Below are 26,827 nucleotides of genomic sequence, written 5' to 3'. Positions count from 1 at the left end.
GAGCCGTAAAAAGGCCGATTTCAGAGGAAATCTGAAGCGGGCCCCCCGGGGCCGAGCCCAGGCCGCGGGTGCCGCAGGCTCTGTAGCTCCCTGGCACAGGACGCCCGGCGGGTTCCGCAGCCCCTCGGTCAGGCCCGCAGCTTTCCCCGAGCTCCCCCGAGTCTGGAGCCCGCAGTACCGATCGGTTTCCCTGGTAAAGTTTAGCAAAATAACTGGCGAGTGCACTGGGTAACTCGAACGTTTATACTTACGGGCAAAATCTCTTCTCTCTTAGGATTGTGGTGCTTTAGCGAGCTGTTTTTTGTGAAGGAGCCTCAGGACGTTACGGTCTCAAGGAAGGATCCAGTGGTTTTAGACTGCCAGGCTCGTGGGGAAGCGCCTATAACTATCACATGGCTGAAAAACGGAGGCAAAGTATCTGAAAATGAACGGATCTACACTTTATCCAACGGCTCCTTATACATCCGTGAGGTGGAAGGGAAGAGAGGAGAGCTGTCTGATGAAGGATTTTACCAGTGCTTAGCTCTGAACAAATACGGGGCCATACTTAGTCAAAAAAGCCACCTCACGCTAGCAAGTAAGTTCCAGCTCTTGTTTGTTAACCCGTTCCCAAGTTTGTGACAGCAATTCCCTGAGCAGCACACAACAGCCTGTCGTTTTGACTGCCTACCTGGAAGGACAATTTACAAAGTCAAAGAGCAAGTCAATCTCACAGAACCTTTGTTGCTTTTTTAAATGTTTAAAGATAACCAGCAAAAGTCGTGCTGGCCCCTTTTGGAGTCCCTGATGGGGCGGGAGCAGCACAGCCACCTGTGAGAGCTCTTGGGCAGCGCTGCCTCCTGCGGGCGGCTCCTGTGGGGCACCAGAGCAGGCAGTGAGGCAGAGCTGTGCTGACAACCTGCTACACAAGTCCTGGGTCTGTTTTCTCAAGTGATGTTCGGGCAGCCTTGCAAGGGCTATCTACAGATCTGATAAAATAATTATTCCTCGTTCAATAACTTGATGTTGTGTTGTGCCATCCTGAGGCAGGGCAGAACCATGATCGAGGAAAGAGGGAAAAGGTTTTCTGGGTTTAACTGTGAGGGTTATATGACCAAGCCCTTGGTTTTCTGACGCCTGTGTTCAGTCAAGCAGATGTGGGTGCTGCCCCTTTTGGAACTGCTTCAGGGTCCTCTGGAACCCACCATCAGGGGCTGATGGTCTGTTAAGTGGTTCCACTAGGAAGCCGGAGTTGTGTTTCTAGGCTGACTCCCTACTGCTGGATGAATGGTGAAGGAAATGGTTGTGTGTAAGTGCCTTTATGGCTTTAGCAGTCTGACCCCCAGTGTGTGTTGCCCTCCGTTTTCCTAGAGCCTTTAAACGTATTGATGTGTCTGGAGAACTGTGCCAGTAGGCTGCTTCTGCAGCACTATCACTTTTTGCTTCCCAAAAGTACATGGAGTCGTTTCAAAGAAAGTATGACAGAGTGTGCACAGTTTGTGTAGTCTTCTCATGTTCCCTCCATAATAGGACTTAACTGATGAACTTAATCTAATAGGAAAAGGCTTCCTTTGACCTCTTCAACCCTTCTCTTAGCAGCAAGTTGCACAAAACTGTGGTGCTGGTGCCTCTATAGAAACTTGGCATTACTTGTAATTGCAAGTTTCATGAAATTCAATCTGGAACAAGTTAATGCAATTGGTACACTAGCTACGTAAAAAAATACCTGAATGTTAAGGTTTGTTAGTTTTTTTCCTATGTGCTTCTGGACTGATTCTAAAAGCTGTCCATAAGATACCCCGGGAAGGTGTGAAATACTTTGTTCAGTGAGCCAGAGCGTTGGGCAGTTGAAAATCAGCCTGGAAGCAGGGGCTCCAAGTAAGTGATAAGTTTTTCACATGCTCTAAGAGGCTGATCTGTGAACTCTTGATTTCAGAAACCTGGCTACGTATTACTTTGCACTGTGGCATCTTGCTCACGTACAGGATTAATAGACCCAGCAGTTCTGGGATACTTTTGATAAAATGGTGCAAAGGGAAGTGTTAATACTGTTGACATTTAAATTCACATCATTAGGTTTCAGAGTGTCAGCACTGTTAATAAGCAGACTGAAGAAAACCTTTCTTAAGAGGATAGGAATTTTTTGTTGTTGTTAACAAATACAAAGCAAAGTGGCGGATGATGGATTCTGCGTGTGGGACTGTGGAAAATTCAGGGCCATTTTAAATCTGAGACGTTGCAGGATGAGCTCTGTGCTCAGAACTCCTGGAGCAGTACAGAGCACTGCAGTATAGCACAGTAATACACTTGCATCTGGTTTTATTCAGACAGTAGTGAACTTTTATGAACGTTTCTTGCATGCACATTATTTCACCAAAAGATGTTTAATTTTTTTTTTTTTTTTAATAATGAAAGATTTTCACCAAGGAAGAGTTGTGAACCGATAGATTGTATGCTGTGGAGAGAGACTCTTGTTTTGCAGCCCCTTTTCTTTTTTCTTTCTTGTTATTTTTTTTCCTCTTCCCTCCCCTGTAAGACTCTGACAAAAGGTTTCTTTTTCTTCTTTGAATACTTGAAAGGTTTCCTATGGCTGTTGGAGAAAACTGGAAGAGATAGTGGATCCATAATGATCACAGTAGGTGTTGTTGACTTAGTGATTAAGTGGTTAACTAGTGGCCAAACATGAAGTTAGCCTATACAGCAGTCTCTTCTTATTAGTCATATTCCAATCTGACCAGTTTCAGAATGTCAACTTTACCGTAAAGCTGTGAAATAAGGCAGTAATTCGTATTGTTATATTTTGAAGCCCATAAAACACGTGCAAAAATAGTTTTATATCTCATTTTTACAGTTTTTCTGCCTGCTGTCATGAGTTGATTGAACTTTGCAGACGTTTTAAGTGAAATAAATTAAAGTCTTGCGGGGGGATTTTGTAGGCTTATAATTTTGTTTAGAAGCAGTTGTCGGTTGCTGCGAAAGCAAATTACCTTGTGGTCAGGGTACAGAAGGAACTATACATATTAAACAGGTGGAGAATAGGCATTAAATGGGCATTCTTTCTTTAGAGGAAAAAAGCAAATGCTCTCTTCAGTTGCTGGTAGCAGCAGGGTGCGAGGATGTTCTTTTACTTTGCCTAGTCAGAGCTTTTGCCAGTAAGCTTATCTTTTGCTTCAGAATTGTAATGTTTAGTGTTGCATTTGGAAATCAAAAACTTTAATCTGTCCGAGAGTTTAAGATTTGAACACACAAGGAGATCAGGTCTTGGTTTCTAAAGTTAGGAACTGGAAGCTGAAGGTTGCACTCTTGGCAAGAATTCCATTATTCATGTGCAAATTAAGAATTCACAGGGTTAAAAGGTTAGAAACTGGCCAGGATGAGGTTTACCCTTGTGATAAAGAGCAGATGACCCTCATTCATTGGCCAAAGCTTTCATGTAGCTCCTCTGCAAAGTTAGTGATTGCCATGAATTGTTCTTGAGGAATGCAGAAATTCAAATGTGAGCAGGCCTTTCCTTAAGTGTCACTATGGAGCCTTATCTCCCGAGCACATCAGAGTAGGTCTGCAGGGACAGGGTTCCTCCCCAGAGGCCCCAAGGCTTTGCTTTCCTGTTGTTCATCCATGCACAAAAGAATTTGACTGATTTAGGGCTTTTTTTTTTTTTTTTTTTTTGTGAAATCCCCCTACTTTTGAGAGGAAACTGTGGGGCTGAGGTGTTGCTTAGGTAAAAATAAATATTAGTTCCAGTACATGCTTGTAGTTGCTTCCAAAGCAGGCTAATTGACTGGGGGGGGGGGAGATGAGGAGGTTCCTGTGTGGTTCTTTGTGAGGCAACATGTGGTGGTAAAATGCTAACAGCAAAGAGAATGTCTTACTCAAAATTGAACTTACTGCTGCCACTAAGAGAGGTCTCTCTTAACGGAATATAAAAGGAGTGTGGACTGTGGAGAAAGTGTAAGCACTTTTAGTACAACTCTGAATCAGCCAAAAATAAGATGAGTTTTTTGCCTTCCTGCATTTTAAAATGACGGCTGTTTAATCACAGTTAACTAAGATTCTGTCTAAAAATAAAGCTAGGCATCCAGTAAGACAGTAGTAAGAAAAATGGAGAAGGTGGCTCATGTTCTGCAGCAGGTAACGTGGGCTTTGGGCAGGGATTGGACAGGATGGTCATCGTTTATGTCCTTTTCACAAGAAGTGAAAATTGGAGTCTGAAGATGGTTGGATGGGATATATACAGCTGGGCAGGAGCATTCCTGAGTAACCCTTCCTCCTCTTGTAACTTGGCTGAATTGGTTTTAATGTTTGTGAATTACAGGAAATGTAAGCCCAGTTCCTCGTGTACAGGTTTCTGCGTTTCACAAGAGTGAAAGGTTATGCAAGCAGAAGGTTTCTGGGCACATGCTCCTGGAGGGAAGCTGCGTGTGCTGGGGCGCTGCGGCGTGGGAGACGTTTCACACAGAGCGGCCTGGGCTTTGGGGAGGGTTTGCAGTTTTGCTTACCTGCTGTGGCAGTGATGTGACTTCTGGTCCCGCTGTCGTGCCAATAATTGGCAATGTTTATGTTTTGATATCCTAATACCATCTTTCGCTTTGCTTTTAAAGATTTGCACTTCAGAGTGCATCCAGCTGAGCCTCATTCTGTACGGTGACAATCACGCTTCCTTAGCAGTTCCAGCTGTTTGTTCCCACTTGTGCATTGTGCCCTTCCTTGTGTGGGCACAGCTGCATGTGTGGCTAAGTGAACAGGGAACCGATCTGGGTTAAAATAATGGAATTAAAACAAAAGATGATGTTTAACCCAAATGAGTTCCCTGATGCAGTTTGTCACGGAGCCGCTCACGAGTGATTGCACTGGTGTAACTGAGAGGAACGACGTGGAGGTGGGAAGGCTGCTGAAACTTAGACTGTCACAAAAATAAATGTTCGTCAAACTATGGCCTTTATGGAATATGTGCCTAGGCAAAAATTTTGCTATTCTTCTGCTATTTTTTTAAAAATCCATTTTAATATCTTGCTTTAAATCAAGGTATTTGGCGGCTGTGGTCTAATGACACAGTTTTCATATTGTGTGGAATCTGTCATTTTGTGTGTCTTCCAAACGCATATAGAGCTCAAAGGTATGTTTAATTGTTATCAATAGTAACGGAGAGAGGAACAAATTCTGAGATAGAGGGGTGGGGGTTAGGGGGCAGAGCTGTTTTTTGACTGTGGTGGAAGTGAAATGGCAAATGGCAGTTGTAGACAATGGTCTTGTATGGAAAGAGAGCAAAGCCTTAATGCTGTAGAACTGGCGTGGTTACAGACACTTTGAGGAAGCTCTTCTTTTAGGCTTTTACAAGTGCTGCCTTATTGCTATTGCTTAGAGGAGTTGGTTGGAATGTCCCAAGAGGAGAATCCGTTTCTAAGCTGAGAGTGCACATGGCTGATCCTTGGTGCGTTTCAATTCCAGGATTCAGGGCAGGAGGAGGATGTTTAATGTCTCAGTTGGCGACATCAATTGATAACAGTGAAGAAGAGCAGTAAGATTTTTGTTCTTTACCTGAGATACGCTGAAGAAATAAGAAAATTGGGAAATATTTTCCTTCTTAACTCTTTTTCTTGTAGGATTTTTCTCTAGAACTCCCCCAGACATCTTTCTACCAGAGCTTCTATAACATTTTTATAGAAGAAATTGTCAACATCCTTTTAAGACATAACTGCTGCGGGTTCTGGGGGGAGTTTTTTGGCACTAGGGCATTCCCTGGTCCTTCAGCAATGACTGTACTCTTCCACAGACTAAGGGATGGGCTTTTATATTGTTGCCAGGACAAGAAATGTATAAAACTTTACCTAGTGCACATGAACAGCGTTTGTTTCCACTGCCACATTACTGGAGCAGTGATCTTTTTATGGGTTTCCTCAACACCTCAGTTTCAAATTTGTCAAGCCTAATGCCACATTGAGGCATTTTATCCCCTTGCTTTTTCTTCCTAGGTAGCAAGGCCAAAGCTGTTACGGTTTTTACTAGTTTTTATCACCGTAACTTTATAATGTATAAAGTTTTTAACTTTTTTTTTTTTTTTTTTTTTAAGGCACGCTCAGCCCTGTTGGCAGTGTACTCTGTAGCTAATAAAACCTTCGCCTACGTGAGAAATGTTGAAGGAAAACGTGGTACCATGCTAGAGTTGTTCCAAGCTGTGACTAGAGGCACTCAGTTCTTACCTGGTGCAAGCTCTACGTGTGATATATGTGGTAAAATACTGAGATCTCTACTTGCAAAGCGATGTATGGCAGGAAAGGATACTGTTCTGTTCTTGCAGTGTGGTGCTCCCCCCCCACTGCTCCCTTTCTTCCCCCTCCCTCCCTCTCTGCATTTCTTGGTGTAGAAATTGTTGAAAGGGCATTCAGTAAGGCCCCCTTTTGTCAGCCAGCTCTGATTATCCTAAAGAAAAGGATCTCGCTCTGAGCAGTTGTTTGCCTAGAGACTTGTTGTCACGTCTTCACAATTTAACAGCTGTGGCTATTGATGGTGTGCAGAACAATTTAAGACAATGACAAAAGAGAATCTTGGAGGAAGAATTTAAAAGTTACTAAGCATTTTCCTACAGAAATATGGTAATTTCCATTGTTGCACAAATTTGTGCCTAGTTTTTGTGTGTTTTCCTCTGGATTCCATATTTTTCCACATCTTATCTCCAAAACTGTGGACATAATCTTTTGCTGAGTTTTGCATTCGGCTTTTTTTTTTTTTTGTTTCATCAATAGGCCCAGCTGTTAAATTGGGATTGATTACTTCCAGTCTTTATAACTGGTAATCACCACCTAAGTGAAAAAATAATCAACAATGTCAAGTCTCTGCATTTTGTTGAGTAAGTGCGGGTTGTATGGTCAACGTTAGTTACTAGGGTCAACCTCTATGTAGCTTTTAAGCAGCAGTATTTTTAGTAGCATCTACATTTTAAAGTCGATTGTCTCAACAATTAAGTTAGAGGTGAAAAAAAAAATCACACTAGATGATCTGTGTTGTGAGTTAGAAATCCATCTGGCAGCCTTTCAAAACGTACATCTGTAGTAGAAGCATTTTTTTATTTGTATGAATGAAATTGTTACTTTTAATAGATGGAGGTAAACAGCAGACATAGGAAGGAGATGGTTGTGAAACCACTGGAGTGTGGAGGTTTGTCTGTGCCTTTATGAAATTATTGTAACTTCCTCTTCTCTGTTGTTTTTTCTCTGTGTAAAAGTTTTTTTGGGAAATGGCCTTCCTAATGCATTAGGGGGAAATGTAAATAAGCAGTAATAGATTTTCTTTACCGCTTTTACTTTGTTTCGTAACTCAATAATTCTGGTTAGGATTTTTTCAGTGACACTGATCTCCTTAGGTGAGTGGAAGTTTCACTTCATGAACATGAATGCTCACCAAGCCAAAATAAACCAAGTGGCCTCTGGATAATGCAGTTACCATCTCAAGGTCCTGTTCCAAAGTGCTCGTTTCTCAATGGCCCGTCTCTGGGCTCCTGGTAGGAGATTTCTGACACGTGAGTGCATCTGCAGCTTAGGGGAGGAGGATCTAGGTATCGTTCCCCCTGGATGCACATAGGGCTGCTGTGGACTCATGAAGTTCACCTAGATCCTCATTGTGATAACACAAAAATGACAGGACGTGCAATCTTTGTATTTTATGGGGTAAAGATTTCAGGGTTACCCGGTGGGTTTTGTGCCACCGTTACACTCAACAGCTTTTAAAACTCCCCTTGTGGTCAGGGTATTTTCTGAGTTTGGTAGATGGGAAAACTGTCTATTTTTCAGTCGTTAAGCTTGAGGAAGTTATGTTTGCTTCTAGCCTGAACACTTCATTGTAGCGATTGTGACAGTATTCAGTGAATACATTCTCATTTACTGACGTCACATCAGTCAAATGCAATGTGACAAATGAAATACTGAAAATGAACGTGTTATAAAAGACCTGGGAATGCTGACAACAAGCTTTATACCCAAAGCTTTACCGGAATTTAATGATGAATTTGAGACAGATGTTGCAATGTACCAAGATACTACTTTGCCATCTCTGGAAGGGTTAACACTGGGGAGGGAGAAAGTCATCAAGGAGTGCAGCTATTTAATCTTCTGTAATCATGGTTCTGGGGTTTATACCTGTACAAACTGGATTCCTCTTCTGACTAAAGTAGTAAGAATACACACTTATTCTCATACATTATTTGAAAATTATTTTATGAGGTTGTTTCTGCATGTAGGTGAAGTTTTGAGGAAAGGAATGACTTTTGGAATATGAAATAGCTGGAAATGCACTGATTGCAAAGCTCTGGCAAAATTGAGAACAGACAAGAACTTCTGTTATAAAACTAGAAAACAGGTAGAAAACTCATTAAGTAGATTTTCCTGCAGTTACGGGCATGGAGGCTTGTGGGGATCACCGAACACGATGCACTCAGTCCCAGCTCCTAGAAACTGTCCATTCGGGGCAAGTGTACAGTTCTGTCCCAAACTGGTAGGCTTGCCTGAGTCACAGCTTTAGGGGGGACGCATAGCTCCAGGCTACATTGAGTGGTACATTGATGGCAAAGCAGCAAAACTTACTTCGCGCTAGTCCTCTAGCCTCAGAACTTGCTAAAATTATGATTTTGAATTTAATAATAGCAGCTATCTACCTTGTCTTAGAAGTATATGTATGGAAATCTGCTCTTTAGCTCTGAGGTGCAGTAGTTCCATTTTGAAATGATTTGCAGACAAGAGACGGTTTTGAAAGAAATAATCACCTGATTGAGCAGGGGTGAGGGGTCCGTGAAAGTTATTACAAGCATTAAACATGTCATCTGGTGTTCTTTTAATACATAGCTAGGGGGCAGTTAAACTAAGCCTTTACAGCTTGTGATGTGTATCTTGTGTATAGTGATGCATGAATGTTGGAAACTGGAGGGGATTTTTGTGAACAGAAGCAACTCTATCTTCGGATTTGATTTCTAGCATCTTCCGATAACAATCCTGTTCACTGATTCTTCTCATTTCAGTAGATCAGAATTTCTTGTGCAAAATCTTCATGCTGTATCACTGGCAAATTGGTAGAACTATAAAAGTGGAAAAAATGTTGGTTTTTTAATTGATCATTGTGATTTTACCACATGTGTACTAGCTCATCTTTGGGCGCCCTGAGGGATACACATGACTCACTTTTAAAATCTTGCATTACAGCAGAGAGCTTCCTCAATCTTCCAGTCAAGAGAGTTTGGGGTTTTTTGGGGGGTTTTTTTTGGCTCTTCTTTGAGCCATTTCAGATTAAAGACAAACCAAGATGAAGTAGGATTGAGAAAATAATTTACCCCTCTATATCTCCTCAATCTTTGCAGCCTGTTTCTCATGCAAAGTAGCAACAGTCAGCCTTCTGCTAAAACTGTAAAAGTCCTCTATCGGCCTCTTTACCGAGTGCAATGGTCAGGTTTTTTAAGCTGTATCGAGACACTTCGGGTACACAAGTGGAGAGGAAAACGTATCAAATAGAAAAGCTTTTAATTTATTTGTAGATCTGTTCCAATATTCAGGTTTTTTTCATTTGTGTCCTCTCCCGTGTTGGCACTCTTTCTCATGTCATGTGCAGACTGATTTTGCTGCATGGGGTCAGGTTGGTTTGTTGTTTTTTTTTTCCCCTTTTTCTCTTTATAAATTGTCACGTAGGTGCTATATCATTGTTTTGGATTTGCGAAACTGCTGCTGGTGACCCCCGCTTTCTTATTCCTGTCTGACTGGAAGGAGGTGCTTTCCAGTGGAGCTTATTTTCACAGCTGTGGCAGAGGAGGGAAGTGTCATAAGATACTTTGAGGTCAGTTTTGACCCCAAATTTAGACGAGGTAAAAATGATTCAACAGAAGTGTAATATCTTGTCTCAAGTGGTTTGGCTGTCAGTTCAAAATCAGACAATAATTATGATTAAGAAAAAGCTGTTTTGATAGCCATTACAATGTACAATAAAACCACTTCAGCGTTATACAGTATTGGTTTTTGTTTTGCAGTTTGTTACAACTGGAAGTTATCAAATAAGCCATTATATTTTCAAAGAAACTTTAAAATTAATCTTAAGGTCTTTGTACGTGCAGAAGAGTTTTAAATAGGTTTTTTGCTTACTCCTGCTTGCACAGTCTTCAATGTAATAATTGTTTAGGTAACTTATCGTAAAAATAACTAGTGTAAATTGTTAAATTACCATTTCACTGTCCGCATCAATATCTCTCGTAAACCTCTAATAACTGTAACACATGCCTTAGGCGGAGCTGTGCATTATGTATGTTCTTTTTAACGAGAATTCGTTGGCTTTATGAAGCCATTGACAGACATTTATCATTTTGTTCATTAAACTTGTCTGTGACATCCGGCACATTGATGTAACTGGAAATATTCTCTGGGAGTTGTGGCACGACTCTGTCATTTTGCCTGAGGAGAGAGAAACTTTGTACATAGCCTGTCCCAAATTACAAGGGTGAAACTTCCTTCCCCTACCCCCTCCCCAAAAGTGTAGGTGAGTATATGACTTTTTTTTTCCCCTTGCTTTTAATGCTTATTTATGCAAACAACCCTGTGCCTCACAGTTTGCAAGCAGATTTACCACTGATCTTCACTAGGGGTTGAAAGTGGATACTGCTTTTGTTAGTTCAGGCAGTCTGTGCCAGGAAGGCAGCTCAATTTCATCACGCGACCAAACTGTTGTAAAAATGATCCTAACGCAGATCCACAGTGCTCTGTGCACAGTGCCTCATGGAACAGGTACATTTGAATTTGTGTTCAGATGCCTGGCCTGTGCTCTTAAAATTAGCGTTTCATTTATTTAAGAAGTGGAGACATAATTGGGTATGGGGATTTTTTTGTTTTGTTTCTCTTTTTCATTAGTAGAATTTGTTGTTTATTCCAGTTACTAAATTTTATTCCCTCCGGCCAAAAGTGTGAACTTTAGAAAACATAAATATTGTTAGAAATAGTGTTTGGAATTGTTGGATATACTAAACACTAGAAGAGATAAGCTTAGATACAGTATCCAAGAATTAACTATGGAATTCTTGATAGCACTGATGGGAGCTCTGTGACATTCCCATCACACGGCATTTAGTACTTGTTTTTAATGGTCATCATCATTGCCTGATGTTGCTTATTGCTGATTCTCATAAAATAGATGATAGATGACCAAAGGCTTTGTTGAAAGCCTTTACAATATATGTTGTAGAGCAATGCTTCATTTGGTCTTTTAAAATTGCTGTGTTTGGAATGATGAACAGTATCTCATTCGTTCTGCTCTTGAGCACCCAGTGTGGAAAGAAGCATGCACTTCTAACACCTGCCCGTGTTTGATTCCTGTGGATAGCTACCTAATAACGGTAGAGGTTGTTAATAGGAGATCTGCCCACCTGCTAGTGTTCCTATTGTGCTACCTTAATCCAACTGTATCGGGGATCTTCCAAACAGGAATGAACGTACTAACAAATTGTGGCATAACTGACAAAAATATTCATTAATGGGTCAAAGATAATGTTCAGATTGTTAAACCTTCCAAAAACTGAATATCCAAAAATCCATTACATATAATTTTTGTCTTTTGAGAGAAAGAGTAGAGCAGTTGGGTCTTTAAAATATATTGTGTCTCACTACATAATAGTTCACTGGATTAAATGAATTTATTGATTTCTGCTTCTTTACTGACACACATTTATGAGCAGTTTCTTTGGCACCATGGCCACATGTCAAAGGTCATAACTTTCCTTCACTGTGGAAGAATAAAAGCTTTCAGATGGTGAATCCCTGAAATCCACACAGTGCTTTATTCCCCCCCTTTCCGCCCCAACATAATTATTGCATTACTTTATTTGAGATAAATAAACAATAATAATAAAAAATTAGGCACTAAACCCCCTATGCTATCTGTTGTAAAATCACTGCAAGAAACTCTTTCTCTGCACAGAAGGTGACATATCTAATCCGCTAATAGGTATCAGTACGAGATATGTGGTAGTGTGTTAGCCTCTTTTACAATCAGAGATTTTATTGAAAATGGTCAATTTTGAGAATATAAAATTTCTCAAGAAGGATTTTATTACACTCCTGTTTAGAAACACTATTTCTTCCCTTTTAAAGCTGTGGCAAAGGCATGCTACGCTTTGTGCACCAGAGGTGATACTAGAAGTAAATCCTACTGAGAGAATGAAGCACATTCAAAATCTGTGCTTTGTGTTTAGATGAATGTTGATGTTGACGTGTTCTTTAATGCCCTTCATTAGTAGTAGCCTGTGGGATATTTGGTGTGTACTAGATATGAAAGTCCACTGACAACATGAAGCTACTAAAGAAGAAGCTGCAATGGGATATAAAGAGATTTAATCAATCCACTGCTTAGCAAAAAAAGAACAATAAATCATGCTTTAAAAACATGGCTGATGCTAGTTCTGAAATTTTGGAAATGTAGACTAGGATGCATTTACTGCCTTGTGCAGTCTGTGGTGCTCATCTGACTGATAGCCTAGCAGAAAAAATACTTAAAAAAACCCAACCCAAACCCTAGATAGTTACCGAACTAATGTGGTTAGCTGTGATGATTTGAACTGGCTTTCCGTGTTGTCTGACAAGTGCTAGAGCTGGCTGGAGGTAAGTAAGCAAGAGCAGTGGGGATTTGGGACTTTATGGGAAAAGTTTGTCTTCATTTTTCAGCAGCTACTAACTGGTAGATTAGCTCTGACCATCTCAGGAAACAGCAGTGGGAAGGTAACTTCACTCAGGTGTTACTTAAAATTTAAAATCATCAAAATGTTTGCACTAGGTAAGGTGGACAGGTTTGGACGGTTAGCAGGGCCTGGCTATAGTCCTCCTGGCAGGACTGTGTCTGGAGGAATAGCAGAGCCTAGAATTGTATCAGTGGGAAAAAGAATCAACATGATTTTCTAAGAAGACATAGAAAGTCTTCCTGCCACTCACCCCAAGAATGAGAATTGGCTGCCAAAATTTATTTTTGCATAGTAGAGATGAAGCCTGTTGATGCTTTTAATCATGACTCTCACAAAAAATACCACCGGTAGACTTTTCTTCTGCTCTATTGTTTTGTGGAAATTATGATCTTATTCTAAGGTGGCTGGTAGGGCTCTGCTGTTAAATTCACCGATTATTTATATTGCAGCACTGTAATTGCCGAGTTTGTGATTCTATAACCTTTTAGATAGAAAATTGTCATATCAGTATCCCATCTCTTTGCTTTTAACTTTTTTTTTTTTTAATATAGTATCCTTCTGCAAGACTGTTTATCCTGTTACCTAGAACAAATCTAAGATGAAACTGCTTTTTCTGTATTTCTCTTTTTTACTAGGATAGCATGGGAATGTCTGGTTAGGGAACAGAGGCATGGGATTTGTTGGGGAAGTGGTCTTTGTGTCTGGAAGTATGAATATATTTGCAGATTTGCTCTGTAAGTTCTGAGGAATAATCTCAAACTTTTTTTTGCGTGTGTTCAGCACAGACTTACTCAGCTTGACTAGCTCGAGCTGCAGAAGATGCTGTTTGTGATGAGCATATTGCTTGTGAACACTGAGCTGGGCTTTCCCTCTAAGCAGTCCTAGGCAGCTGTGGACTTGCCTTTTTTTCCTGTTCTCAATTAATGAGCAGCTAAAGTGTGATCTAACACTGCCTGGAGAAACCAGCTGGCATTGAAAGCTGAATTAAGTGAAAACAGTGGTTTAATTACCTGGAGGGGAAGTGGGTGAGGTGGAGGTGTGAGTGGTCTCACGCGTCCAGAGGTCAGGAAGGGTAAGAGAAATGCGTCGGTGGGAGCGGCTGGTACTAAGGAAAAGCTTTTGGAGTGAGGCCTCGGGTTGGCTTGGTTTGGAGATTGCCATGGGTCCGAGTTGGGACTGGGAGAGGACAGAGGGCTGGCCAAGACTGACTCGAGAGAGCGTGCCCATTGAAGCAGCTGATCTTTCGGGACACGGAATGTGGACCCAGGAGTCCTGGACTTCCCTTGGGAACTTCAGAAAGACCAAGAATAATCTCCCATTTGGGAGCTTTGGAGGATTTAAAGTGCTTCAGTGCTTCAGCCAGACATGTAACCTAAGTCATCTTGTCCCTGCTTTCCATGGGAAGTCTGTGATGACGTGTTTCTTATGGTCTGGGTGTTTGATACGAGGTTCTGAGGTTCGATCCGTTGGAGCTGCGGCAAGTTGGGGGAGCTGTGGTCGCAACACGTGGAGCCCCGTAAAGGATCAGTGTCTTACCTCGGACACCTACATTTAGTGAATATATTGGGCCAATATCCAACTGTTTGTCCATGCCCAACAGTAAAATTAAAATAATAATAGAAAGGCATCTTGAGATGTTGTAAGAGAGATGCATTAACATTTGTGAAGAGCTGTAGTGCAGAGCCCTGTAGAGAAGACCATAGGGAAGTTAATAACTCTGTCTTCAGGGCAGTGCTTAATAGAGTGTAATAAATAAGGAATGAGGCCACACACTGAACAGAGAAGAGAAAACAAAATATTGAATAGATGCTCATTATGTGAGCGCCATTCACTTGGTGCTGTGAATAGTGGGGAAGTGTGATTGTGCAGTTGGGTTTGTTTCCGAAAGCATGTATATAAACAGGGCAAATCAGTTACATAAGCAGCTTCATTTCTTCAGTTTCTGAACTTCTGAGCATTTGGGTTTGGAAATTTTCATATTGTGTGCGTGGATGTACAGTGCTGTGTTAATGGGAGAGTTTAAGGGTTAGCTTCATTTATCTAATGACGTATGTAATGCAGCAAAAAACCCAAAATGCTTGAAGGTATTATCAGAGTTTTACATAGGCAAGGTGTCAGGTTGTAACAGGGGCACTGTGGCAACTTCTGGGACAAGTTTACTAAGTTTATCAGAACTTTTTGATTCAACCAGAACACGGGCTGGTGTGTAAGCATGTATTTAACACTAGCTTTACCTTAATAATCCTCATATTTTTTTATATATATAAAGGTTTACTGATCAGTGAGGATACTCTAGAGGTCTGCAGCAACATTTATAAACCTGTTGGTGGTATTACTTATCGGAGCATAATCTTATTTAGGAAAGCGTTTTAGCACAGTACTAACAAACCCCACATGTCATTTATACTTTTGACTACAGTTTAAGCTTTTGTGTGGACAGGGCTTAGGTGAGTGCTTACCTGTATGCTCTCTGGTGTTTGTCAGCGCAACCTTTACTCTCTTTGTGACCTGACTGAGAGGAAATCTGGTTTATTGCTGGTGTATGGGAGAAGAGCTTTTTTGTGGTACGTGGTACTGGGTAGGTACCAAGGAGGACTGCAGGCTAGCACCTGTGTTAGCTCCTGTGGGTTGCACTTCTTCCTTCATCTGCTCTGTCTCTTCTCTCAAGTGGTTACTCCAGCACGTAGCCCGGAGTGCCACCTACTTGTTAGGCTACAGGTCTTACCATGAACCATAGAGCAGCTTTCTGGAGATACGGCCCAGTAGGCATGGCTAGAGAAAAGCCCTGATAACTCTTTTTTTGTTCTTTTTTCCTGACGCATTTATGTAGAGAATCTCAAAGGCAGTGAAGTATTCGAGACCTCGTGCCTTCAGTGCAAGGTATGCACCTGCATCCTCTTGGGGATTTGGCCCTTTGGGTGCTGGGACCTTCTTTCTCTGAGGATGTTTTTCACAGGCATGTTCAGAAGATGGAATTATGAGGAAATGTAAAGTGTTGTTTGTACTTACTTTAATTGTTCCTTTCCTCACTATTTAGTTGCTGCCATGTTTGCCATTGTTCTGCGTTTACCTAAATAATGGTTGCCTGGCCTTTCACGAACTTGTGAGGAGGAAAGATGGTGACCACCTGAAACAATAATATCTGCGGCAGAAAAGCCTGAGAACTTTAAATAACCAAAGGGGACGGTTTCCAAGGCAGCTAAGTGACCTTTGGATCCCAGAAGCAGGCTATTCATAGAGGCAGAGCCTTTGTCCTGCTTTGACCAGTGGTCAGTGAACTCTGGCAGGCCCCTTGGCTCACCATCTTGGCCCTAGACTAGCAGCTGGTGATTGATTCATTTAACTGTCCAGATTCACATTCTTCTGTCAAGGACTTGTCAGGGAAGAAAAAGGTTCTATGGAGGGCTATTCATTTTACTAAAAGGAAGGGGATGCATTATATGATTGAGTGGATTACTTTTGGGTCAGAAGAGTTCCTGCATTGCTCCGTTTTAATTCGGCCTTCAATCAAAGAAAGATTTAGTTTATCAGCGCAGTGTGGTGCTCATGAAGAGGGACAGATAATTCCATCAGTGCAGTAGGGCTCGTTTGTTGGTTTTTTGTTGTTCCCCCCCCCCCGGTCTAGGATTCATCCACCCCACCATTTTTTGTCAACAAATCCATAGATTTTTGTGATTAGTTGATATGATGGAGGGTTAAGAATATTATTCTCTGTTAATCTCACTCTTAGTTTTAATGTGTATGGTGTATGAACATTACTGCTCCTGCTGCCTCTCATTTAATGGTGTTAAGCAATTTTACCTAAAGTAAAATATTCGTATGTTAGCTCTGGTTTAGATGTGGAGAAAACTGAGAAGATAAAATAAATTCTACAGGAACAAAGTAATAAATTTATTTCCTACAGACAACACAGGCAGCTCCAAAGCTGGGGGTAGAACCTATCTACCCAGTCCCTGTTTTCACCCGATGAACAGAAGTTTGTTGTATAAACCCAGCATTTTCCAAATGCTTGAGTGCTATCTGTCCATTTGTCCCCTAGTTTAAAATCCCTTTTTTTCAAAACCAAGAGGAAGTTGTTTCCATACTTTATGAAACCTGAATCATGTTTTCAATGTTATAACTAACGTGTCCAAAACCCAACTTTGAATTGCACTAGAGAGGTGTGCTTCCTTTTCATCGTGTTGCCGGGCTCTTCTGTCCACCTTTCCTTTGAGTTGGGCTGTGTTCCCTTAGCATTAGGATTTTTTTTCTGATTTTCTTCCTGAAGTACTGAGGAAAGAACGTTGTTGCTTGCCTCCTTCCACTGGAAATAACAGGCATTAAAGAGCAGATCCTGCCAGTTAACCTCCTGCCTCCGTTTGACTGAACATGATGAGCTGCAGCAGATGAAATATGACCCTCCCGTTCCTTTACCCCACTCTCATAAGCGATGTGTTGTTTTGATTTGGCTTATTGAACGCATTATGAGGGATTTCTGATTGGCTTCAGGCCAAGGTCTTACACTTTTGCAGATGGAAGTATAAGTGCGTAATTTAGAAGAAAATACGGTGAGGCTTGGTCTGTTGTATTCTTTTCTCTCCCTCTTTTTTGAGGGGAAAGGGAGCGTTTTGTCTTTGTTGAGATAAATGAGTGGCTTAACTATCTTTAAGAGCACAGGAGAGGAAGGAAGTCTGAGATAATCTAACCTCGCTTAACTCTTCGGTTGTACACCTCTACGTATGTGTCACATCTGGGGTCAGTACCCCACCTGTTGAATTAGGCGTCCTCCTTTCATGGGAGCCTGGTGGTGTTCCTTTCATGGCTGCAGTCGCGTTTCCTGGGGATGAGGCCCCTTTCTCAGAGCTTGCTTCTTCCAAGCTGGAGCCTGGTGTCTGAGCTGGGGGTGCCGGCTTCTCTGTGCTCCGGATAAAACCTCTTGGGGCGCCTTCCTGGGTGGCTTTGATTCATGGCCTTGAGCTGGAGATCAAAAATCATGGAAAAGGAATATGGACTGTCATTGTGGATTAGAGAATATAAGGGGTATTTCCTCCTTAGAAGAACATGGTTATTTGCTTGCACTATGACTGGGCAAACTGGAAATCTGACTATGGCCTCGCACCTAGGCAGTCAACAGCCATAGCAGGGAGACTTCCTCCGAAGACAACATTCTTTGGTTTCTTCTGTTTGCCTTTGATAGGAGAGCTTTTATGGTGCATTCAGGACGAATTTGTGGGATATTTTCCAGACACATAAGGGAGTGAGAGAAATATACTTGGGGAAAATATACAGGGATTTCTGTGACATCGAAGGCAATGTGATTTTTATCTGGAAGCCATACTTCTGATTTCTGTTATGTGAAAATTGCAAGAGTTGTTAACTCTTCCCCCTTCCCTACCCCCAGAAGTGTTCAGATAAACATCTAGGTTAGAGGATTTAAGTAACTGCAATAAATAAGCAGTACTGACAGTGCCTTTTGTTACTTGTTTCTTTGGGTGATGTTTGTTTCGGGTTTTCTCCCTGCTGCTCTCAAACTTTAAGGCATTCAGAACTTTCCTGTTAGTTAGTACCCTCTGTGGAAAGACTCTTACTGCGGCGAATCTCTGGGGTGGGTCCTGCAGGAGCGGGGGGCGTTTGGTGACAGGGAAATGAGCTGCAGGCGTTTGGCCCTTGAGAGTGGAGGCATCTCTTCTTTCCTTTCCCCCTGGGAATGCCGAAATGTTGACATCTGGAGAGGGGGATGAAGGGCTTGAATTCCCAGCGCCTCTCCTCGGCGCTTTGCAGTGAAATTGTGTCTTTCATCCCAGGATGCTGGTTCTGAACCACTGTAAGCGAAAAATGGAGAGTGCTCGTATCTCTCGGGGGTAGCACTCCTGGCAGTCTGAAGCCTCAGAGCAGCGCCGTATCAGCTTACGCTCGCTCAGATGGGGATGGTGTCGGTTTGCCCCTGTATGAAATGAAAGCTCTTCCTCTGCCTGCCCCCAGATGTGAGGGAAGGCGGAGGTGCGGCAGAGGAATGCGGGGGGCCCTGCTCCCGTCCGGGGATGTGCTCTGCAGTGCTTGCTCTGATTGATGAGCTGGGAGCGGGTATTGCATTCTGCTCAGGGTCTTGTTTTATTTTAGCCAGGAATAGCATTTATTTATTTTTAAAGGTACGTGACTGCTAAATAGAGGTCTCACCCTTCTGCTGGCATCTGCAGTGAAATTCAGTGATCAGAATCGGGCAGCTTAGCGCTTACAGTGCTGGAGGCTCTCGTTGCACAGTGCTGAAATTCTCTTCTGTGTTGCACTGAGTGATTATTATTACATTTTCATTGTTCTTTGTGGGGTTGTTCTGTGAGGAACCTTAGAATTATAGTAGTTGCTCTTTAATTTTCTATTTCTGTTTTCCTTCGTGGGGTGGTTGGGTTTTTTTGGATGACAAATCAGGATAATTGTGAAAGGATACGTCTTTTGTTGCATGATCCTGCTCGTGTTCTGATCTTTCTCTTGATGTCATAAAGTACAAAACTGTGCTGGATGTTCCCCATGCAACAGTTGGGCTATTAAGCAGAACTAATTCTTCACAGAATGGCAACAACTCCAAAGAAAGGCATCTGTAGGATTAAGCATAGATACTAGAAGGCAATCACTTGGCAAACTGCTGAAGGAAAGCAGTCTTTGCAAGGCAGAAAGTGGTGTGTTCTTTCTCCTGAATGCATGCAGCCACACAAGTAGAACAGCTTTGAAGCTGGTTAATGTGCCTTACTGTTGCCTTTTCTGTACGATTTCCTACATTTCTTGTCTGCAGAAGAGCAGAGGGGAATTCCTTGATAAGTGCATTAGCATTTATTGTGCACTTCTGTGGCCACACACTGTTGCCTGGATGACAGATAGAGTGAGAAGGGAAAACCCCAGCTGGGAGGCCTTCAAAAGTGAAAAGATCAAACCTCTCGAGCTTGTTTACGTGATTCAGTAGGGTATGCCAGTTACACCATCAATAAACTGTTGGATAGATAGAACCACATATTTCTGAGCCTCAATCTTTTATTTCCTTTAAAACAGTGCTAGTGCTACCTCCTGAGGTGCTGTACATGCCTGGTTTCATTGGGAAGGGGGGTGGTGGTATATTTTTTGCCATGTAAGTGATTAAGGTGTTGTAAGGCAACATGTATGGTTGTGTGAATAGCTTACACGTAGCTGCAAGAGGTGGAAAGTGTTGGTGTTGCAATATCATTCTGCTTTACCAAGGTAAAACAGAAAGACTCGGGTGTATTGTTCTGGACTTTCTTCTTTCACAGGTTGGGAATTTTGATGCATGCCCCTGCATTACAGTTCTCCTGCATCATCATCTCAGCGTGGCTCTAAGAGCACCTGATGGGCCGGAGAACGAACAGTAAAATCAGGCACTCGTGTTGGCGGTATGTCAGTTAGGATCCCCCAGTTCATCGGGCACACTGGTGCTGCCTGGGATCCCATTTATCGTCACATTTATGTTAATATGTCATTAATAACAAGGTGTCTGTCTGTTCTAGTGGTCTGAAGAAGTGAGGAAGAAATAGTACAGCCTAACAGTCACTTTGTCAAATTGTACTTTTCTGTTCCTGCATGCATGTTTCTGCATTTAAGACTTTTTGAAGGGTGGCTATCTACTTCCGAGGAGCCAATTTTCTTTAACTGTTCTGATGGTTTTTCTTAACATACAGCAGACATGGTAATTATGAACTCTTTCCACGGCTAAGGTTAACACTTCCCAAAATTTATAGTGAACGTATGCGGCCTATTTAGCAAAAGGGAAGAACATCTTTCATAGAGTGCAATATATCCTGAGATGAAGTGATTTTATCCTTGTGGTGAAGTGATTTTTATCCTTGAAAAAATGGATCAGAATCAAAGAGACTTCTAGTATATTGTGATGCTTGTTATAATAAATTTTTAATTCACAGTTTTACCCCAGAAGGAAAGTTTAGCCATTCAGCCACATGTTTAGAAGTTGAGTCTGGTGTGCCATTTGAAGTGTCCTGTGCCCAGAAAACCAACATTTACAGCACTAAAACTTCTGAGACAGTAGTTAAATGGCAGTGGTGGGGTTTGCTTCTTCCTTCAGTGATGTCCATGTGTGTAGGAAGGGGTTACATCTCCAAAACTGCCTCACCAAAGGGAGACTGTTCCAGAACCACATGCCTCATTTGTTCATTTTCTCTGCTCTTTTTTCTCTGGAGCAGCCAAAGTTGATACTCTGTCTTTGAGACACAGTCTCTAGACCTTGCACTTCTAAAGAGCTCTTGCAAGAGGGGAAGAAGGTTTTGGGTTTTTTTTGTTTTTAATGAAACAAAAAGAAATTTGGGAAAGTCAGGACAACAAGGAAAAGGCTATTCTCAGTTCTTTCTGCAGGGGGAAGGTTTTTCCTTATCTTGTCAAGTTTCTTCTCCTTTCCTTTCAACTGTCTTCAACATGCACCCTTTTGAGTCCTCTTCGCTTGACTTGCTGCACAAGGAAACTTGCTCACAGTAGTTTCTGTTCTGTATGTGGAGAAGAAAATACACTTTGCTATTTTCTGAGGATACTGTAAGAAAGAAGGAATAAGAGGACACTGTAGGAAAGAAAGAAGAAATGAGTACAGTTCTCTAAAAACCTAGTCCAGAATAGTTTACTAGACTTCCAAGTTTTCAGGAAGAGAAAATACTACATATGAACCTTCAGACTGGTATTGAGAAGCTGATGGTGGAAGCTGTGCTGCCGCTCTATGTCTTTCTGTGCGTCACCAGAAACACTTGTACAGAACCTAGACCCAACCCAGAGGGTGGAGAGTTTAGGGATCTTCCGTGGAGGCACTCCGACTTGGTTACTCCTGCACAGAGATTTTTAAGGTGATCATTTGTCAGCCACTGAATTAGGAGCTTTAAAGAAAGGATCAGGGGGACCTGAAAGTGTTAGAGGAAACAAATGAGATTGCAGCTGACATCTCCAAGGGAACTTTTGTTCGAGGGTGCTCAGGCTGTTGACCTCTTTGCTTCTCCATTTCATTGCCTTTAGATTATAGCATTCTTCAGTACCAGAAAAGCAGTAGCTAGTGACTGGGCATATGCTACCTTTTTTTTTTTTTGGGTGGGGGAAACAATCAAGGACATTGCTGTGGAAAGATTTTAATGCACAAAGAAACTGCTTCGCATTGTGTTTTAAAAGTGTGGGTTTTATATATGAAGCTAATGATTTATTTCCTTTTTTCCCTTCTTAGCAGAGATTAGAGAGTAATTCCTAGTGATCTGTGTCTTAGTTTGGAAATCATTGTCTAAAAATTACAGTTCTTAAATATCTGTCAGCAGGTTGGCAAGGATATGAGAGAGGAAAGGAAAAATTAAAGCGTACTGTTGTTTCTTCCTTTTTCCATTCCTTTCTCTAGTGCATGTCCCTCTCTTTGTTTAGTTTTAATGGTGGAAGTAAGTATATGGTAGGCTAGAAGGAAATGTTTCTGCAATAAGGTGACCGTAAGTTTTAGCAGAGCAGGCTGTTTCCCAGCTGTAACTGACTGGCCAAACCCCAGACAGCTCTGCGGAGGAGCTCACCCTTCAGCCTAGCAGTCAGGGTGCTGGGGAAGGTTTGTCCAGAGCAGAGGTAATGAACTGGGAACAGCAGGAAGGGCAGATGGCTCAAGTCCTCACTCATTACCTCATCTGGGGTCTCCTTGGTGGTTACAAGTGAAAACTTTCTGTAATTTTTCTGGTCCCTCCAAAACTGAGTATGTGATTTTGAGAGGCTCTCGCAGGCTAATGCCTCAGAAGGATTTGCTCCTCGCCTGCAACCTGCCCGTACTGTTCTGTGACCTGAAATGTGAGGATCACATGGTGTGACAGCCCAGTTTTGTCAGATTTCATGGCCAAACCTGGCTCGTTCCATGTGCTTACATGACTTTCCCACTGTAGAAATGGGGTTTCTGATCTTGTTGGTTGTTTGCAATTTTTGGACCTTTGTAAATTTTTAAATTGTTTAGGTTTGTGTTTTCAGTTGAAGTATTGGCATATTTTGCGCTCATATTAAAAAAAAAAAAAAAAGTTTAAAGATGAGTAAAACAAACCAAAGCAACTCCCCTTCCCTTCCAGTCTTCCTTCTTTCCTTCTTCCCACCTTCTGATCCCAGCAAAGCAATATATGCCGGAATTCTGGAGTAATACACATGTAGAGAGTGGAGGAGGCACAGTATTTTTTCAATAAAGGGTCTTTTTATCTCTCTAAGGTAAGGCCCTGACTCAAAGCCTGTTGAAATCAAGGATAAGACCCCTACAGGTCAACAGCATGGAAAAAATGAAGAAATATGTGTCAGCAGTCTTAAACACCTGGCTCTCAAACTCTCTGGATTTGTGAACATAAAGCGTGTGGATGGCAATAAACCATGGCAGTAGCTCCCAAAATACCCCATTTTGATAAAATCTATCCTTTGACTTAGGGGACAAAAAGGGAAGGGAAGAGGAACCCAAGTTGTAGTGTTAAGCTAGTGGGTTCTCAAAATGCAGCTCTGTAATTTCCCACTCTTCAGGGTTTTCCAAAGCATCAGAATAATGATGGTCACTGTAGAGTATGATTGCGTTCTGTACAAGCTGTAATTCCAATCCACCTTCTTTAAAATGTTAAAATGCCTGCTAGGGGCTTCTGAATGGCAAATGGTTTAAAAAAAATAAAATCTTTGGAATAGGCAGATTACTAGGTGTCCCATATCAATTATTGATAGTGTCAAATCAGTGCGGCAGCTTCAGTTTCATTTAACCTTGCTATTATTTAATTGCAGTGATCTAAAATAATAGCCTGAGACTGGATTCCCTTTTCAATACGATTCTGAACTGTCATCTGCAAAACTGCTGCTATGGTGTTCATACTCTCACAATCTAAGAATTTCTTCATATCGGTGAAGTCATACAGGAAACATGTCTTTATCTTTTTGTTTTCATTTTAGGAAGAGAAACGATGTATTAGGTTTATCCTGGAAATATGTTTAACTCAAGAAACATCTGTGAAAATTCAGTGTAACCTGTTTCACAAATTGCACGCTGATAGGCTTGCTGCCATTCCCAGCATACGCAGCAGGCTGTGGGGTTTTTGTTTGGTGGGTTCCTGCACAATGTAGAGAGAGTATATTAAAAAGAGGGAGAATTATTTGCACTTCTGTGACTATTTTTCCTTTCAGCACAGACTAAAGGAAACATGACTTTTTACCATACCCAGATTTACGTTTTTGTCTCAAACTAGAATTTTTCATGGGAAAAGTTTTGATGAATTTAAACTTAAACCTTTTGCTTAGTTGCTAAAGGGAAGGTTTTTCTTCCTCAGATTTAATTTCAGTAAATCAAGGTATAAACATTTCTTTTAAGGAAGTTTCACTGCCACTTGTAGTGATTATAGAGGCATTTTTCAAAACTGTTACTGAGAAAACCTCCTGATTTTCTGGGGTGCTTGCAGTATAGTTTTAGGCTGAAATGTGCAGTTAGGTTTTTCAGTAGAATTTTTATCCTGCCAGCACAGTGGTTCTGTAGATACATGGGCATTTTGTCTCGTGAAAAGGCTCTCTGCTAGCTGTTGACCTGCATGTCCTGATGTTTGTGGAGAAAGGTACTAACAAAGCATCTGAAAAGTACTGCAATAGTTCTGTGTGTAGAAACGCTAACTTAGGTGCTATCCAAGCCAGGCTATGTGTGTAGAAAAGAATTTCTTCCTTAAAATTTTTCTGTTATGTAATATCTGAATTAGATATTTTTAAAAATTATTTTTCATGTGTAACCTCTGGGTTTTCCAGAAAAAATATTTTTCGTCTTGGGAAATTAAATGTCTTACTTGCTAATGGCAAACCAGTGTGTTTCTGTCACGTCATCTTAGGTCTGTATCCTGTCTTCGAGAGTGAGTTCTTAGTAACCAGCTTGATAAAACTAAAGGAGAGGCAGAAATCAAAGGTAAAATATGAAGCTGGAAAACAAAACAGAAAGGTAAAATGAATGCCCTTCAACAGAGATGACCACATTTCCAGACAATTCAAGCGAATGCTGATTTTAAAGTCCTGTCTTAACAGTTTAGTGTTAGCACCTCATTAAAATCCAGGGATTAATAGCAGCAATCTCCTTGTTGCACATTAAAAGGATTTAGTTTAATTTTGGATTAGAGGGTACAAGGTGCCATTCCAGCAAAGCTATTCCCAAGGTATCAGTGAGGTGGAGTGGGATGGCTTAAAGGCTGTGGTTTCTTTAACTGTCCCAGTTATACTGTATGTGTACAAACACACACACACACCCCCCCCCTCCCCATGGATTTTAACTTGTGATGAACTGGTTCAATAATCCTCCACAATGTATGTTATCTTTGGAAGTGAAATTGTCTGGAAAAGCTTGTTTGAAATGTTAAGAAAGGCAGTTATATGGTAGTCCCGCTGAATAATACATGCGTTAATGAAGAGAAACTTGAAAAGGATACTCACAAAAAAAAAAAAAAGGAACTTGAGGGAAGGAAAAATTCAGCTTCCTTGTTAATGGATTTAAGATTGTTGTAAACTGAGATATAGTCTTAGACATGCAGAAGGCAGCATTTGCTTGTAATTGAGCAAATGCAGAAAAAAATGCAGTCCTTGTGCCAAGAAATTCACAATTGAAGTAGGAAGAAAGAGACAATAAACAGGTTCAGGTAGCTGACTGCAAGGAAATGATACCGGTCCGTGTATTTGGTCTTAGTCTGGCAGCCTAACGGTTGCTGGATTTTTTGATTGCATCGTGACACGCTGAATTGCAATGACAGGATAGATCAAGAACCTTAAAGCAGTCCCTGCTAGAATTTAGAGTTCTCTGATGGTCACACTTTATATGAGCATACCTACTACTTTATACTCGTATTTAGTGGTAATTGAAGATGTTCAGAATCAGTTGGGAGATTCGTGGTACTTTGGTGACTTCACGGGGAGGATATTATATTGCCTTTAACAATGCAAAGGTGATGTTTGTCTCCTGTGTAGAATGTAAGTTAAATTTAAATCAGACCTGTGGCCACATTCGTAGTGAAGCAGGAGCAGTATGTTCCCAACTCCTAGGGCAAAATACACGTCCTCTTAGATGACATTTACAGACTATGTGCTTCTGCATGAATTGCTGGATAAGATGCTTCCTTAGAAGCTTACTAAAACCATGGAGTTTTAAATGCCTCAAGAGCTGTCATCTGCCTGCATCCTGGAAATCCTATTTTATGAGACTTTACAGCTATCTGGAGAGATTTTCCTTGTGTGTTTAGGGATTCCATACTTTAGTATGGAACTACGGTATGATGATTGTATGTTGTATGACAAAGTTGGCTTTAAGGTTTGGGTTTTTTTTTTAAATACTAATTTTAAATTGAAACACAACAGGTTATAACCTGCTTCATAATAATAAAAAAACCTGCAAGCAACCAAAAAAACCCAAACAGCCAGTAACGTTTTACTTTGAAAGGTTTGGATCTCCCCATGCACTTTGTGTTTGTTCCCTTGGCATGGCTGTATTTCTAACAAAAATTTTAAAAAATAGCAGCACTCATTTATAGACTGCAGCCTATACTAATTTAAGACCGGGGGTTTTGCATTGAACAGTTTGGATTTGTGTTGTTGTAAAGCGTATCTCCAATTCAGCTTGTTTGCAAACCCTGAATGTATTCGTTTAAATAAGTCGGTTGATGTTTTGTTTTTAAAAATCAGTCGGGCTATCCTATTCCAATGCGCTTGGACAGCTGCTGAGGCTTCAGAGGTTGCCTCTTGTACCTGTTGATCATCTTGTCTCCTTTTTCTCTGGAATCAGTTTACTGGCTGACTTGCCTGGCGAAGGATGGAGCCGTGTCGGGATATTGATAACGCCACGCGAACGCATCAGCTGTCCGAGGCGCTGCCTGGCAGGAGCGGTCCCAGGAGGGCTCCGACTCTTTCTTAGATACCCTCTCTTTGTGTACTAGCTTCATTATCTTATCTCCACAGATTTTTAGGCCCCATCGATGTAGCATGTACTACACTGGTAAAGCTCTGAGGAGCAAAGAGTGAAAGATAAGGGGGGGGTGTGGGGTGTGGAGGGAGACTGGCAAACGGAAAAATCTCTTCATACAAATCTACTCTGAATTGTCTTTTTGCCTGGGGAAAAAAAACAAAACAAAACACTAACAGAGTCTGGATGTTTCTGAAGGACAAAATAACTTCCTTTGTGAAAAGGAT

General features: G+C 41.4%; 1 protein-coding gene across 1 annotated transcript in view; it reads left to right on the top strand.

The window, feature by feature from the left end:
- PRTG (protogenin) overlaps positions 1-26,827 on the top strand; it is an 80,621-nt gene that overhangs the window by 315 nt on the left and 53,479 nt on the right. The window contains exon 2 of the mRNA XM_026856092.1: positions 275-577. Coding sequence (XP_026711893.1) covers positions 275-577 — 303 coding nt within the window. The remainder of the gene's footprint in view (positions 1-274; positions 578-26,827) is intronic.

This window comes from Athene cunicularia (genome assembly GCF_003259725.1).
Source record: "Athene cunicularia isolate RWA chromosome 10 unlocalized genomic scaffold, athCun1 chr10_part1, whole genome shotgun sequence".
NCBI classification, from domain to species: domain Eukaryota; kingdom Metazoa; phylum Chordata; class Aves; order Strigiformes; family Strigidae; genus Athene; species Athene cunicularia.
This window is presented reverse-complemented; position numbering and strand designations above follow the sequence as displayed.